This window comes from Lasioglossum baleicum, chromosome 15 (genome assembly GCF_051020765.1).
Source record: "Lasioglossum baleicum chromosome 15, iyLasBale1, whole genome shotgun sequence".
In the NCBI taxonomy this organism is placed as follows: Eukaryota; Metazoa; Arthropoda; class Insecta; order Hymenoptera; family Halictidae; genus Lasioglossum; species Lasioglossum baleicum.
In genome coordinates this window covers 2,323,184-2,340,835 of record NC_134943.1, presented here as the reverse complement: position 1 = coordinate 2,340,835, position 17,652 = coordinate 2,323,184, and the positions used below count along the sequence as shown (strand labels likewise).

The following is a 17,652-nucleotide window of genomic DNA, read 5'->3' as shown; positions in this document are numbered from 1 at the left end:
AACTGTTTTGTATTTACTTCACTCACTTTTGTTATAAATGCATAAATCTTGTGTTGGATATATAGTGGTTAGTATAATATGAAATGAAATGACATAAAAGGAAGAAAAATATCATTCTACATGTTAAGGGACGCCCGATAGCACAGTGAAGCAAAGGATCTGTGGCAAACGATCTATGTCAAACGATCCAATAACTATGCCACTTGTTCCAACTAGTTCAACCTAACCTTTTCATAGACAAAAGTTTTTGCTTTCTTCGGAACAAATCGTTGGAGCCATTAAAACTATATTTGTGACTAGTATAGCTAATTTATTATTAAGAAATGTCAAAGTAAAAGTACAGATTCTCAACGGAGAACCAGTGATTGAGATCACTCATTGCTTACTAGGAAAGATATTAATCTTACATTTCACTTCGATAGCTTCCTAAATTAGTTAATTCACTAACAAGAGTATTTTTCCTATACATATACAGTATATCCAAAAGGAAGTCCGATCAATATAAATCTGCTGCCAATCTGATGCCGATCTGATGCTAACGTGCTGCGTTTTTCACGGTTTCTACAAGCGTGTATCACTATTCCCGTGTCGCAAACGTTAATCCGAAATCTCAACTCGGTGCTTAAAGTGACGTAGCGAATCAGCTGTGTTTCCCGCGATTTTTCTTTGCGCGCGGTCGGCCGGCATTTGCGGCACCGTAATCATGAACTCGATGAAATCGTTAACTGACATTAATGCGATACGTGAATCAACTGTAAGTGGAACTATTTGGACGGAACGGAGCCACCGGTAATGGGCGGTAGTTAATGCTTGTCTACGTTAATCGCCACGTCTATGCCCTGCAATACATTCCGCGGAAGCCTCGCCTAGTAATCGTTATTGACTGGTACAGATCCCCCGGGTAGTAAGTGACATTTACACGATGCATTCTGTGTGAAACTTCCCCGGAGATAGGAGAGAGAGAGAGAGAGAGAGAGAGAGAGAGAGACGTAAGAGGGGTAAAACGTCGTATCTCAATTCCGGTATCTATACAAACATCCAGTTCCCCTGACAACGAAACAACAACAAACGCCTAATAGCCGGCACTCGGCTCAAAGTTTAATTTCCTGACCAGAGGACAGTGCTTAAAGTAACCCCTGTCCTAGTCTCTCTTGTTCTCCCTAGAATTACGTTGCTTCCTCTGTCGCTTCCTGTTCATCCCTTCCGCGTTTGCTATCATTGATTTCATTATATCTTTATACCTCCTTGCCATGATACCGTTATGCTCTTACACGGATATTTCCGACCGAATTTTTAACATTTAGCTATATGCCGTTTTTCACTTTTCAAATATTTCCGGCGATGTTTGCATTCAGATTGAAGTAATTTTCAACTTTGTGTGTTGAGCGATGTTTGAGGTTCAATAAAAATTAATTGAAATCGTAATAAATGATTCTCGTGTTTCGCAGGATATAGCGATGTTTGTGAAAAATATCTTCACCAACACGTGTTAATTTTATCATAAAATATTGAAATATCGGACGTATTACAAGATCGAACGCACTTTGTTATACGCTAAGGGAAATTGGTACACTCTACGTTTCGTATTTGTAAAAGATATTAGGAAAAGTTCGTGTTTGAAGTGAACGAACTATAAAAGAACGGTAGCAATAATCTTTTTTTTATCTCAATGATGAAAAGAGAGCTAAATGTAATATTGTAAACATAGTTAGCAACAATTCTTGTATAGTAAACTAGGAACAAATGTGGATATTCAAGCGCATCATAAATGTATATGACGAGTTAATTATAGTACGAGACTTGTAAAAATAATGAGGTACAAGTGGAGACAAGTGGAGGTGAAGTGTACACCATATATTGAATTATAGATTATTTGAATGAAATTATAGCTTGATCAAAATCAAGAGAATTATATAAATAGCGACAAAGGGTACATCATACATTCAATTATAAGAGATTATTTATATTCTATATAGTTATACCTTGATTAATTAAGTATTATATGAATAATGACGAAGAATAATTTCGAATGAAAAAAGAGGGTTAAAATAATACAGGACACGTGGGATTACTTTTCTATTCTGACTTGGTATTTTACCGTTACTGCCAGTGGTTTTCAGGGTTATAATCTCATTATATTAATTTGATGCGTCACGAAGTCACGAGGCAGGCAGCTGCTACCCCTTGAGAAAGATTTTCTTCTTTAAATAGAACCAGGGTTATCCTTCTATATTCTTTAGAATATTATTCTCCATGACGAAGCCGATTCCTTCCGTTAGAATGTCAATCCGAATGTGAAAATCTGAATTCGCACAGTTACGTTTAATCTCTCGCCATGCAGGATTTTAAGCAGTACAAATAGCCATGCTGTGAATTAATTAAATATTTTACTACTGACTATGCCGAGTAGACTTTGCATTTTTATGTAAAACATTACTTTATAGACACTTATGATTCGTCTGTAGTTAAAATTCATTGTCATACTAAATGCTTAATGTCAACATATATTTTAAGATTACGTGCCTCTTCCAAATATATTTTTATTAATTATTAAGTACGTACTAAAACTCCGTAGGAAACGTAAGATGTAATATATTTACATATTACATATAATATATTTACTAGAAATTAACAGTTTATTATTAACTCTAGAAAGAATAATACTGACCAAAATAACCTTTGTATATAATTATTGATACCTGATAATATTTTAGAAAATAATGCCCTTATTATTTTATTTGGCTGTAAGCATGTAAAATGCATTGCCGAATCACAAAAATAATGTAACACATTTCCCAACAGTAAATTGAATAAGTTAACAGAAAATATGTTTGCACGTTAGAAAGATATAAATACAATTTGAAGAATGGAAAAAGATTGTATAATGGCAGCAATTACTTAGTTTTTTACAGCGCGAGTAAGAACGGCTCAAAAAGTAGATTCATAGCGAACCGCATAATGCGAACGCAGTGAAACAATGTGCCTTTTCAAGAGCATGAACCCGGAAATCTTGTGTCGGCGAGCATAGTTTCTGGGCGAGTTCCACATGGTCGTGGCACTGACCCCTGCAACGCAGCTCCCCTTGGTATATGACTTGCATGTACAAAGAAAAAGTTTTGGGGTTGCCGCGTACGTTTCCACCCCACTGCGTTCTTTCCCTAGCATTCTTATGTTATAGCAGCCAGTGCATAATGAAAAAAAGAGTAGCGAATACGAAGACAGATGGTTATGATGCGCGTCCATGGTATACCTCTGTTAAGCAGCAGATTATCAAACTTCCGACATAACCATGGGCCTCCTGCGCCATAAAATACAGACACAATACCGGTAATTTTATACTGTAATCTACGATCGCCGTCAATTTTTACAATTGTTTTTCTTTAAATTTTAATTTTATGACAGGGAAGGCAATTTTTAACAGTTTAGAAGCTTCTTACATTATGCACTTCTCAGAAATAGTTAACAAGAAAGGTCCTACAATAATGTTTCACCCATTTTTGCTTTACAATCAACAGATTATGTTCCATTTCTAATTTCACATTTTAAAGAAGTACATCTCACAAAGAGAGAGGGATGAAATATTTTACAGTATCTATGAATAGGTATGAAGGTTAATATTCAATATAATACTTTTGATAGAAACATTAGATTAATTAAATATTGTCCAACTGGTAGAAAACAGTCTTTCTGGTCATTTAAAAACTTTAGAAAGTAAACGTAAATAAAAATAATGTTTGAAAGTGCCTCCTAATAGCCTAATCTTGTGTAATAAATTTCAACATACTCTTCAGAGTCAGTACAACAGACGCTATCCTGAGGGGGTTAGTACAACGAGACAATCTGAGTCAGAGTAATCATGCAATATGAAATACGACATTTCCGGTTAATAAAATCTTCATTGATCCACACAAGAGACGGATAAATGTAAGCATCCATATGCGGGTCAAGAGAGCGAGAAGAAAGATTGGAAAACAGAAATTTTCCAAACAGCTTTGCCATAACACATTTCTGGTAGGGCTGACACGCCGGTAGTTTCGAAGTGACGAAAGGGGGCAGGGGATTCCCGAAGAGAAAACAGCCGGCTAAAAGAGTGGGAAAGAGAGGGAGGAGAATTTGGTGGGTAGGAGAGAGGGGATCAGAGTACAGTCCCGTGTCCCCCGCGTCATGAATCATGCATTCTCATCCCCTAGGAACGAACTGGAGCGCTCTGCGGTAGCGCGATCCGTCCAACAAATAAACAATGTTATTTGTTCTCTGGGATCTCGACCCATTCGCAGTCGTCCAAAAGACTTCGTGAGGATGGTACAGAAGGTCGAGCTCTGGAATTCCACATTTTCGCAAACCAAAACGTTGGGTAGGGCGACCGGAGCAGGAGGGGGGGAGAAGCGATATCCCCTTTTCCCTTACTACGTTTCTTCTTCGCATCCCCCCACTGTTTTTCGCTCTTATTTTGGCTCCTGCTGTTCCGCGTCACCGTTTCCCACTCGCCACTTTTATTTTATGACAATCTGTCTTGTCAACGCCAGAAAAAACTTTCCCAACGAACGATCGTAATGTTTCAACAAGACCGATGACCCAACGCCGACCAAATTACACTCGAATAACGATTCCTTTCTACTTCCTGATCCTGTGTAGGATAAGTTCTATCTAGTTCGGATAATCGAGATATCCTACCGGAACCAAACCACCCCTAATGCAAAATACAGTTTCTCGCTGCAGCAACTTCAATTTTAATTTTCAAAGTGAGAATTTTCTTCTGTATGCAAAACACAGCATGCGTTGGAAAAACACTTTTGAAATGGAAATTCCTTACAGTTCGTGCAGTGTCTGTCTTCGAACTAATAATATACGAATTATGCATTTTACTATGTAGCAGGTTTTAATCTCTCTTGTGTACTCTTACCTCGAAAGATCATTACATTTTTATAAGTTCATTTTTATTAAAGCTGAAAGAGTCAAGTTTATATTCATACAATTGAGTTTATTTATGAAGAAAAGTCTATTTATGACAAAAGAATAAAATTATATTTTAGATACTATGGGCAGGTTTCATTGCAAATATGTGAATTCAATGAAATGCAGTAAACTAACAATTCTTAGCCCTGTCTCAAGCGTCTATAAGACCACAACGTTTCAGTTTTAATGAACCACAATGATATGATTATTGTGGAAAAATATAACCTAATTACATTGCTAATTTCTATGTTTTCTTGTTTGTTCCAGATGAACCGTCCTATTCAAGTGAAGCCGGCGGACAGTGAAAACCGCGGAGGTGAGAACTGGCGCACGTACCAGTACAATTATATATCACCATCGAATATCGTTAATAAGGCTAAATTTGAGATCTACCAAATGGATTTGAAATTCATTTCTGACTTATCTTGTATGTTATTACTATTGTTACTAAACTTGCGTCAAGTCTTCAATCTTCGAAAGATAGAAATGAAGACCAAATACGTGATCGAAAGAACTGAATTGTTCAATTCAGCGTCCAATACCGTCTAACGAATGACGAAATTGACGCACAATTATTAAAAACATTTTCGTGTTCCTGAAATTAATAACAACTGTAATGCATTTACTTCTAAAGGCACCGAATCCGTAACAAAGGATGCACTATTGACGGAAAGATTCAATAAAATATAGCGGATTTAATGGCGAGCTATGAAATATTTTTATTGAATGGGAAAGCATTCACTGTAACATACAGTAATACTCGTTGACAACCCATACGTAACTTTCAATCGAACAAACACAAAAAAGCACGCCTCGATAAAATTTCGTTTCTGTACAATGCCTGCGCCGTTTTCGAGTTGTGTACTATTCATTAATTTCGTGTCAACGAAAATCTACCGATATTTTAGCGATCTTACCGCTTTTGCGAGGACCAAGCGTTACAAAATTCGCGCGCAACAAATGGCTCGGATGAATTGAAAAATGGGATAATACTTGACCATGCACGTAGGATTTATTATAAAACGGGCAAACTGATGCTTATATTTATTGATTAACAGATTTATAAATGCTTCTCATTTTATTTATTCGAGACAATTATCGGTGTAGACGTTTGATAACTATGAGACTAGTAATCCATTAAGCACCTGCAAAATTTCCTTATGAAATTTTAATATCTACTATTATTGCAGACATACTTACATATTTCTATCATTCAATTCACTTATGAAAACGTCTATTAACTGTGGTGTTAATAATGGTCAAAATTTACAAAATGGAATAATTTATACACAAAGAGTAGGTTATACACAGAGACAAATAACGAAGATAATTGAAGAAAGAAGGAACGGGTGGTCAGAATGGAGTAGTCGCACGAAGCTGAATTCAAGTTTATTCAGATTTCTGTTGCTTTTTCGCGCAAACATTGAAATTATGGTCACGTAAAAGTCGGAATCGGGATATTGGCTTTGCGCGATCAATTGAGTTTGATCCATCCATGGTGCTCAAGGAGAAGCACTGAAGAAGGAGAAAAGCGGGTTACAGGGCGGAGCAAGAGAAATGGATGAGGGGGCCCGTAATTCATATGCTAATCTCGCGTAGATGCCATTGTAATCTCCGGTCGGCTGTCTCAGTGTGACCCCACAAAGCCTCAGTTTGACGTAACTATAGGACGAGCGATCTAAACCTGAACACTGTCACTGCTGCTGCTTCCACTGTTTCAGACGGTATACGTGTGCACATAAATAGACTTTTACATTAAAGACATTTAATAACAAAATTATTAAAGACATTGCTTACTATAATAATTAATGATTGTCATTAAATTCACGAAAGTATGAATATGAAGAGTTAAAGAATATTGATGGATATTGTTGTACTATTTTCAACTTATTAAAATTATTCAAAAAAGGAATAAACTGTAGCCCTTATATCTCTCATGAAAATTTAGAGGAGTCTAAATCGTGAGTAGATTACGGTAACATTATACGTACAACGTTGATCATACAAAAATAAAGTAAGAACCGGGCGTTGTCTCTGTAGGGTTAAACACCAACCGAGAAAACTGTAGAATAAACATGTCGACCATTTTGTCACGGCTTTCAAGCCTAAGCACGGTCGATTGTCTCGCGAAAGCTGCCGGAATTAAGTGTACAACGACGGAAACAGATTTGAGAAATACGTATATCTCGCGCGGAAGTTGCTCAAGCTCAAGGGTAGTGGAAGTTCCTGCGAGTGGATAAGGGTGGCTGCTATGCCGGAGCTAGTTGAGCAAGTAGATAAGTTTCGATCCCTCGGCGAGTCACCTTGCCTCCGCCGCCATCACTCGCCCTACCATGTTCGAGCAGATAAACGTATCCCGGGATATCGAGATTCTCGAAGGTTGCCTTCATTGCCGGCAACTTTGAGTTGGTCGACGTGGCACGAACTGCTCCGGGTCCGAAGCTATTGCGAGAAATCCTTGAGGATTATGAGAGAACGACGTGCTTCTTCGTAGACGGGGAATGATGTCGTCAATAGAACGTCGCACCGAGGTATAAAGTTACGTATGGGTCAGAAATTACGGCGTATTTAACGACCTCTTCGTCGTTAAGCACGCAAGAATTCGCGCCGCAGTTAGTGTATCGAAGACGTTTTCTAATCAGTCGATCGGATTGATCTCCGCGAGCATTGGCAAACGACAAACATTCGACACTTTTCTGCGATACAACCATAACGAGCTCTGTGTGGCTCTCGTAGTTTTATAATAGGTCGATATATAGTTCACATTTCAGAATTTCTGTGAGACAGATAAAATGAAATCGTTTCCCACGTAGGGTTGACTGTACAGTAGAACCTCGCTCGTGGTCGAAACTGAAAGTGCAAAAATCGAGGTTGTGCAACGAAAGAAGTAACCAATCATAGTGATCCGTAGATCTTCCTTTGTTTCTACGTAGCCACCACAATCCCCACCACGAGTACCAGAACTTCTACAATCTTGTGGTGGGAATCGCCAGTACGCAACGAGCGAGGTTCTACTGTATATTGTCTTGCGAACGGCACAAGGATAAGACCGTTTATTGAACGATGCAATGAAACTTGGTTTTCGTACAATCATCGAGTGCTCGTTCCATTGTTTGGAAAATTTGAACACTTTGACGGGGTCTGTTTGTCTCCAAGAACTGAAGGTAATTATTCGGCGTGATCCATTAGGATCGATTAGACGGACGTCGTAGCTGGCGAACGTTATGTCTTCCATTTCCATGTGTTTTCCGATATTATCCTATTCACCGTTTTAATCGAATTAACGAAGTAATCGTAGGGTGTGAACAAAAACCAATCTGAAAGCGGAACAAAAGGAGTCGTCGGAGGTGGGAGAGCGGGCGAAAGAAAAGGAAATACGGCGTCAAACAGAATGTTCGCTTTGTTCTCGGTGTCCAGTTAGAAGATAATTTCCCAAGGGTTAATTCCTTCCTTGATTTCGCGGAGAGACCCTGACCGGGAAAAGGAACGCGAAGGGCACGTTAACACTTAGCCTGAGCGACAAAGGTCCAATTCCTGGTCCCCACGGTGTCCTGGCACGACAATGGAAACGAACGCTCGATGAAAAGTACTCGGGGCTTAAGGAAGGAGAATTCCCTGTCAAAGAATAGCAGAAGGAAGTGTGAGGATGGTTGAAGGACGGAGCGAAAAGGAACGAAGGGAACGAACGGGGGGAGGGGAGGGGTGGGGGGGAGTTTGAGAAAGAGCAGGGTGGACGAAGGGGTAAGAATCCGTGGAGAACGGGGATGCAACGAGGCTGCAAGTCAGGCGAGAATCTAATTTCCCGAGACAAATCCTTAAATGTGCCCTGGAGCCTAGCTGGAAGGCGCGAGCCAAGCCACCGGCTGGAATGAGCTCGCGTCTAGCACCCGCGACGACGACCTTTAACTCGGTTCGCCAATTTTGCATCTCCATAACCTCGCGAAGACGCGTCATTAAGTTCATTCACGTGGGGAATGCGGTGAATCGAAAGCACGAACCGTAGCCGCGTTATCCGAGGAATGTAAAATTGTGATAAAACGGTTACGCCCGATTGAAATCCTCGCCCGCCCGACACCACGCAGGAACTTCCGAACTTTCGATTAACGGAAGTGCCGTCGCCTACTCGAGATACAATCGTTTTATCAAACGACCAGGTTTTTCTCGCCGAACATGTGCAGCACTAAAAGAATCTGAACTCGCAAACAGTCGTATAGCTGCGAACTTAAATCCTAGTGATCGTTGCGGTTTAAGACCTTTCATGAGAGGTTGCAGAAATATGCTGCACTGTATATTCTAAGAGAAGCTCTTTCGCTAACAGAAAGAGACAAATTTGTTTAGACTCGTGCAGGGAGGACGTGTATCTAGTCTCGAGGAGATACATATAGTCAACGACGACAACGAATGATGTAATTTGGGCCCAATAGCATTTCTTTGTTTCTGTTCTGTATTCCAGAGTGCATGATGGACGACGGGAGCACCAGTGCCATCTTCTGGAAGTAGGAGGCACCGGTGGCGGCAGCTGAAGGTAACTTCGACTTCCAGGAGATAGCTAGCTTCCTTACAGTACCTCTATTCTTCTTCTTCTCCGCAAATCGGCAGAAGGAGAACCTCTTTAAGAGAAAAAAGAAAAAACGAATTTTTCTCTCTCATCACGCCATCACCGCTGATTCAGCCAGCACAGCTCGCCGCAAAGTTCATTTTGCTGCTCGCTAGTGTTTGACCCACGATACCCAGCATTCCTTCACGAACTTTTCTTCTCCTCCCTCGACCACGGTCCAATTTCTAGACCCGTCGCGCGACCAGTATACATATACGTGGTGTTTGTCGTTGTAGACCATACGTTTTTTTAGACGGTTGCGTTGATCTAATGAAAAAAGTTGTACATGCAAGATTCCCCGGTTTTTCAACCCGGGACTAAGAAATTTCGAATAGAGCCGTGTAGGGGAAGTTACCTGACGCTGGAGGGCACTTGGTGTCGGACACTAGCATTTTATTAAACAATTGAAATATGAGGGAAAGATTGAACCCGACGAAAGCATGAGGAAGATTTAACAGAAGCAGAGAATTCGATGGAACTGATGTGCCTCTCAACAATAAGAAAATGAAATCAATGGAATGAGGAAAAGTCTTAAGAACTATTGGACACTAAACGATTCTATCAGATGTTTCATAATTAGTCTGCGGAATTCATGCATCCATGGCAAGAATGAGTAGATGCATTACAAACCTATAAAGGTAGTATTTTGAAAGTGTCCGACAGTAGGTGCCACTGCTTGTTTCTTTAAAATCGTAAGTCAAGATTTGAAGAAGAATTATGTGAAATAAATATGTTTCTTCTGGTTGTTTCATTTGTTCGATCGAATATTTAAGATTGTGAATGCAATTTCATGCAAAAGAAAGATCTAAAAGTATAATTCTATATATTTTAGAAAAATATGGTCCATTTTTTATGGTACCCTTAATTAAATCATGCAACTCTGCTTGCAATAAAAGAGTAGTATTTATCAAAGAAAAGTTTCAGTCAAATTAATTTTAAGTGCCTTTTTGCCTAAAATCATAGGAAACAGCATAATGATTTTCTTCTCCTAAATTGTTTCAATGTTTCATCAAGGAGGTACGTTGAATTCGATGAAAGATTGTAATAGACAAGGTGTTAAGTGAAAAAGAAAACATTGGTCGCAGCGTTTCTTCATTAGATCATCACAAAAGTCGTAAAACTTACAAATTATTTAGGCTATGCTCTGTATATTCAGTTTCGAATAAAAACAGAATCCAAGATTCAAATATCATTGAACGAACATGCCCTAAATTTTGTCCGATCGCGGGACTTTGTCGAACTCGCAAAATTTGTTGTTCTTTGATCGTGTTAAGAGAGCATATACAGTTAAAATTACGGATTCCCTGGGAATTTAATTTTCAATTGTTTGGCTTTTGCAATCGTGTCACCGATTTAGCAAAGAAATTGATTTTTCGGTCGTTCGGAATGCGTTCGATTCGATTAATCATGGCAAAAGAGCTGCCCTATTATTCGATTCGGTTTCGCGGAATGCGACGCGTCTTTATTAGAAAAACCTATCTCCGTTTCGATTACCGTTCTGCTGTTCCTAATCCATTTCATCGGAGAACTCGAACATACAGCGTGGTACACTCTATATAAGGTATTACAAACAATGTTGTGCGTGCCCACGTGCGTGAACGTTTACCTAGTAGCCGTCAACTTGTCGTTCGTGTTTTTGCTCTATTTATTGCGCACCGGCGTTTATCACATTGTTAAAAACTCGTTACGGCGGAATGTGCGTGGACGCTCTTAGATTCCCATGAGCCAAACCTTCAGCAGCCTATAAATTAACACGATGGTGGTCGTCGAGCTGACTATTTAACCCTTAGTGGAACCATTTTATACTCAATTTACAAAGTACCATATTGGGACTCTTATCCAAAATTCTTTAAACACTTACTAAGATAGTTTCAAGTACAGAACCTCGATTATCCAAACTAAAGAGGAAAACTGTTTGAATATTGGAACTCAATTATAATGCTAGATTCAATTTTGATTAAGTCGCACATAAATCTCCTTAGATTCAGCTACATATTTACATCTGAGGCCTGTCGGGATATTAAAGACTTCAGACATCGGAAGTTTGGATAATCAAAGTCCCACTGTACGTAATTTAAACCTGAAACCCCGAAATGTTTCAAAGAGGTTACAGAAACTTTGCAGTTGTGCAATACGATATAAAATTAATCAATTTTTTGGGTCACCAGAGACCTTAGGATACCATTGCAAGGTTAAAGACGCATCCGTGCACGACCAGCTCGAATTTCAAAGGGTAAAACTCATTATCTCAGAGCGTCTACCGACCGTATGTTGCAGAATAGCTTCCCTTTTTGTTTCGAGGACCGAATATATATCGTTCGTCTCGTAAGATTATTCATTATCCCGTAATTGATCCCAATTTTTCAACTTTTCACCTTGATCCCTTTCGTATGAACAACCTCAAGCGTAAATATTATATATATTTATATATGATTATATATTTATATATATTATACCGCTCTTTACAGCTATGACCATAAAATAGTGGCTCGCTCGTTGGATGTGTTGTCTCGTTCGTTGTCGATGTGTTTTTTTATCACCTCTGTAAATATTTTCTGATTATGATGTCAGCTACGTTTATCTTATTCTATTACTTAGATATGATTCTATATAAGAACTTTTTTATCCCTGACCCCCTCCATCATCAACCAGGTCCCCAAAACTCTCTATCCACGACGACAGATCCTTCCACGCGTTCCCATTGGCCACATTTCTCTTTCACGTAGTCCCAGTCGATCTCGCACACCCACGACCATAAATTATCGATATTATACAGGGATACACGTACACGCGGGATACTCTCTCAGTGCAGATATTTCTATTTACCATCTACGATTTTATCTGATTCTCTCTGAGCCATGAATTCTGTTACGATCAAACGAAAAATTGATAACTCTACACACAATTTTGAACAATCTAATCGTATAATTATAATATTGATATTTCTCGGGATGTTACACGAATAGTCTTAGAACCTTGAGAGTGTGTTACACGAGTAGCGAATACATTCATAATTATGTAACTCAAAATAATGCAAATTGTTGGGCCTTGCTATCAGAACAAGTGATTTGTTTTTCTTTTGAATGAGTACAGCACGCTTTCAAAATTCAATGCCTCATTTTCCAATGAATTGACGATCTCACGCAATTAATGATCAAAAACATGAGAAACTAATCAGGCCCAAGTATTTTTAACTAAATGAGAAATAACATTACAATCACAGACCGATTCTTTCTGTACACAAGTGGCGTGTGACCCTTTATAAGCGATATATTGACCTCAGCACCATGCGGAACACTTGCTGGCAATGTCGTCTACAAATACAATTTTTCAGTGGTGTAGTCGTCAAAGTTATGAAAATTGAAATAAATGATTATGTATTGCTAAATGTCATAGTAGACGACATTAACGTCAAGTCTTCCGGCCGTAGTTGAGTCGCTTGTACGCCCCATCCGATTTTTACGCGAATACCGTTTTTTCTCCATCTGTTTCTTCGGCTTGTGGCGTAGGATGTAGGATTGACATTGGTTGAATTATCTTAATTTTCTTTGTTATCGTTACTTTACTACCTTCTAACTCCCACTGAAATATATTATCGTCACTGTCACACGTGTACGTCGTGTTATATATTATACAATACTGTTACCGATATTAGTATTACAAATGATACTTTATTATCCTTGTCATTTTTACGTCCATTTTATATATCCACAATCGGGAACGTATCGATGTATGCATACATATATACATTTCACACGAGTCTAAAGTGCAAGCAAAAAAAGAAAACAATGTGTAATTGAAGTACGGCCATAACAGGCAGTGTAAATTTTGCATCTAACATAGACATATACATATGTATATATCTATATACATTCCGAAATATGTAGATATACGTATATATGTATATTTATATACCCTTACTTCCTTCCCCTTAGGATGGTGGATGCTGGTGTAACCGTGTAACTTTGTCGTTCTCGGTGTTAGCCGCAAAATCTCTTTTTAATGCCTAATAAGCGCTATAAGCGAAATCCCGCTATATCTAAGACAAAGACTAATACATTTTTTTTCGTTTTTTTTTCTCTGTTCCCTTTATTTCAACACGCGGACGACCCGCAGACAGAAAGCTGTTCGTGGGAATGCTCAGCAAACAGCAAACCGAAGACGATGTCAGAAAGTTATTCACTGCCTTTGGCACAATAGAGGAGTGTACCATCCTCCGAGGACCTGACGGCGGTAGCAGAGGTGAGTGATAAATACTTTTATATTCTCTCTTCACTATTCTTATATATTCTTATATATTCTTATACTATGCAGATTTACATGTTGCGTCGTCAAAATCTAAACTACTTTTCTATCTGATCACTTACCTTCTAATGTCGAATCTTGTGAACATTTGGAACATAATCTATTAAACATTGTGTATGTCATTAAGTTCTCTCAACTCCAAATAAAATTCTATTTTTCTAAATATAAACATACGATAAATGTCAATTGCATTTTCTTTATACGAAATTGTCAATTACAAAGAAGCTCTAATCAATGTAGCTGTAACATAAATCGTAAGGCAAGTGGTTAATCTTGCATTACTCGTTTTAATTATGATATTTAAATTCTTAAAATGTGACATATTTCACATTATTGACTAGGTAATCAGTAATTGATACTTATAAGTAGACTGCGTATTTTAAGAAAGATTAAAAAATAATTTAAGGATACTGATCAATAATTTTCATCTCCATAAAACGATTATAGAAAGGAAGAAAATTCTATTTAGGTTTTGTGTCTTGCAATCAATACAGACAATTTTTATTTTGCATAAAGATTCGCAATCTTACTTATAAGGGATTGAATTGGACTAATAATGAATAAATTTAGTTGAATTGAATTTATTGCAACTCTATTGCAGGCATATGAGTAATGCAGGGTTAATGAACATTTTGGAGGTTTGTATTTATTGCAACTGCTATTTAGAATAAACTGTTTGTTCCATAAATAATGTCATATAATGAATAATAACAATTTGAGCTTGGTACCACGTATGTTAAATGTTACAGTGTGATAAATGTTTAACTGGATGTGAATTAATTATGTGCGGAAGAAATATTTTCTCTTCACTATATCTATTCTTTAAAAGGTTAGATAATATGCATACAATACTTTTAGAATGTCCTCTTTCTTGCTTTTGTCTAACGTTAATATTATTCTGTTTAACTAAACTGGACAAAATTAATCGCTATATTATTGCATTATATTTCATGAAATCAAAATTACAGCGAATAAAAGATTCAGCAGTGAGTTGATCTAGCTACTTTGATACGCCGCGCGACAGAATAAATTTTGTTGTATTATTTGCATATTTAGCAATCGTAAGCTGCGAGGCTTATATTTCGCACCATTCCCAAAGCGTCCTTCTGCATATTAAATAGAATCAAATACTCCCCGGGGAATTCGGCCCTAAAAAGAGGAAATTTGGGGATCAACATAAGCCGACTGCGCAAAATAATCCCAGGTTAAAGCCAACACAGGTTGTGTGAAAGACACCATCTTCCTCGCTTGTGATTCGCATAATTGCCGATCCACAAAAATAATGCAACGAGAAGATCGATCATTCACACCATTAGCATCATGAAACCCGTAGCTACACTTCCGAACCAATGAAAATCCTTTTCACCAAAGAGAGCGAACGAAGAAAAATGAATTGGAAGAAGTTCAGATTGCATAAGAAGCTAGCAATTTCCGTGGAGGGAACCAATAATTTCAAAAAAGATCTCCGTGTAAAAATAAAGACGCCGAGTAACGGGAAACTAATTGAGTTTTTGAGGTTGTGGGGAAAGTGAGAGAAGAAACCGAGGAAAATGATTAAAGCAGAGGCAGAAATCGGGGGTAATAAGGTGCAAGAAAATGAAGGGAACGATGAAAAACGGTCGGGGGGAAAGGGTTATGTGATTGAAGCTGCATCGTGACAAAAAGAAGGAGGGCTAAGTGGCCTAGCAGGCGTGAATGTAATTAAATTCCACCTTGAAGTAAAACTCACTTTCAACGGTTAATAAGATTTTGAACGCGGCCCGGTGATGTAACATAGCACCCATCGTCTTTGATAGGTTTGCAATGCGAAAGGAACTTGGCGAAGGCATGACTGTGAACGGGGTAGGGGTGAAAGCAGTACTGTAGGAGGAGAGACCCTTATGATGTCAGGGGACTCTGCTCTTGTGCTTCACGGACACCGAATCTCTCTCCTCTCTCGTTCACCCACCGTCTATTCCTTTCTGCTGAACTGTAGCTTCTGTCATTGCCTTTGGACTCTTTGTCGAAAATCGGGCTGATGTTGCACTCGCGTTTCAAGCACTTTAATTAAAAGTCTGCTACTGCGATCATTGCTTTCCACGAATCGATCATCCCTTCGAAATATTGCGCTTAGTTGCTCGCAAGAGCCCTCGGCAACTCCAACATTCTATTTTTCGGTGAATAGAAACTTCAAACTTAAGCATTTCGAAACTGAAGTAACTAGCAAAGCATTGGAGACTGAATGCCGCGTCATTGTGGTCGTTGAGGTTAATGCCAACATTAATCTGCTATTAGGATATACCAGATGACGTTAAGAGCCATTAGTTATACTGGTAAATACTGAGACAATTCTAATTATTATGTGTACAAATAAGTTCGGTGCCTTTACATATATTTAATTATGATTGAACAATTGCTAATTGGTACATAACCTCAAAAAACAGTACTTTGCATCATGGCGTTTAAGAAACAGCACATTCAACACTGGTCTTTTTGCATTTGACTCTAAGAAAAATGCTGCTGAGGCTACGAAAATGATTTGTTCCGCGTTAGGTGAAAATGCTGTAACCTATAAAACATGCAAGAAGTGGTTCCTAAGGTTTCGTAGTGGAAATTTTTGTCTCAGCGATGGAGAACGCAGTGGAATGCCGAAAGTGTTTATTCAATTAAAACCATCATCTTTTTGTAGAAACGGGATTCGCCAGCTATCCAAAAGGTGGGAGAAGTGTGTAGAAAGTAATGGTAATTACTTCGAAACGTAACGTGTACTCCTTTTTTATAAATAAAGATCAAATGTATGCTCAAAAGGCACCAAACTAACACCTAATAAATAGTAACATAATAACATAATTTCGAAAATGGGAAAATTGAATTTGTACGATTCTTATTATAATATATGCTTCAATAATTAAATTTATTCGATCATTTACCATGGATGGCTTTGTAACTACAATAATTGCAAACAAAGAAAAATCATTAACAGTGGCAGGTTCAATGTCAATTCAGTTGACACTTCTCCTTTCGAGACATTTCGTAGTTAAAAATAAATACGATTAACATTACCTTTTTTGTAAGTGCGCATCTGTATATGCATTAGGCGTCTGCAAAACTGTTAGTCTATTCTTCAACATTATTTTATTCACACACGACACACGAGATATAAGCAAAATGTAAAAAACATGGTTGAAATAATTGCAGTCGCAACAAATTAAAAGTGGGTAGTGCGACGTGCATACATTAATGTAAATCAGGTTCAACGGGATTAATGAAACGAATTTATTGTTAACTAACCTGTTGGCGATAAATTTAATTATAATTGTTCTGAAATGGCCAGCAACACGTCTCGTCTCTAAAGGATTTATCTTCTATGGGGAGCTACCGATCGGTTATTCCCTGCAACTCCACCGTTACGTCCCTTGTCTTGGTTCCGTTCTGACGGAAACTTTCCGAACACGCTTCATCACCGTTCACCCGCTCTCACTTGAATTTCAGAACTAGCTAATCCGCGATGTAATAGAGACATCAAGGAGATCTCTCTTGTACGACTTCACCTGTATATCACTTTAGGGCTGCTGCTGCAGCCAGTAGAGTTACGCTAGTGACGTGTAGTGTCCTGAACGAACAGCATGTCGATATCATCCTACTACGTGAAGCACGAATTTTGGCTCTGAAGTTTTTGGTTTTCGGGAATAATTCGGTCAGTAGTAAAACCACGTTAGTACTCGCATAGCATAAGAAAGTAACGAGATTTCAATAATATTAGGTTAATTACGAGCTACACTATTTTTCTCTTACATATCTTAAATTATCTGTCG

The 17,652-nt window shown here is 38.3% G+C and overlaps 1 protein-coding gene across 29 annotated transcripts in view; it reads left to right on the top strand.

The window, feature by feature from the left end:
- The window catches only part of Bru3 (CUGBP Elav-like family member bruno 3), an 887,603-nt gene that overhangs the window by 774,609 nt on the left and 95,342 nt on the right, over positions 1-17,652 (top strand). For 22 of the 29 annotated variants that reach the window (XM_076439398.1, XM_076439397.1, XM_076439409.1 and 19 more), the window contains 2 exons: positions 5,224-5,272; positions 13,670-13,795. In XM_076439398.1, coding sequence (XP_076295513.1) covers positions 5,224-5,272; positions 13,670-13,795 — 175 coding nt within the window. Of the gene's footprint in view, positions 1-5,223; positions 5,273-9,409; positions 9,482-9,555; positions 11,115-13,669; positions 13,796-17,652 lie in introns of those variants that run through there. The other 7 variants (XM_076439414.1, XM_076439420.1, XM_076439419.1 and 4 more) reach the window with 3 other exon arrangements.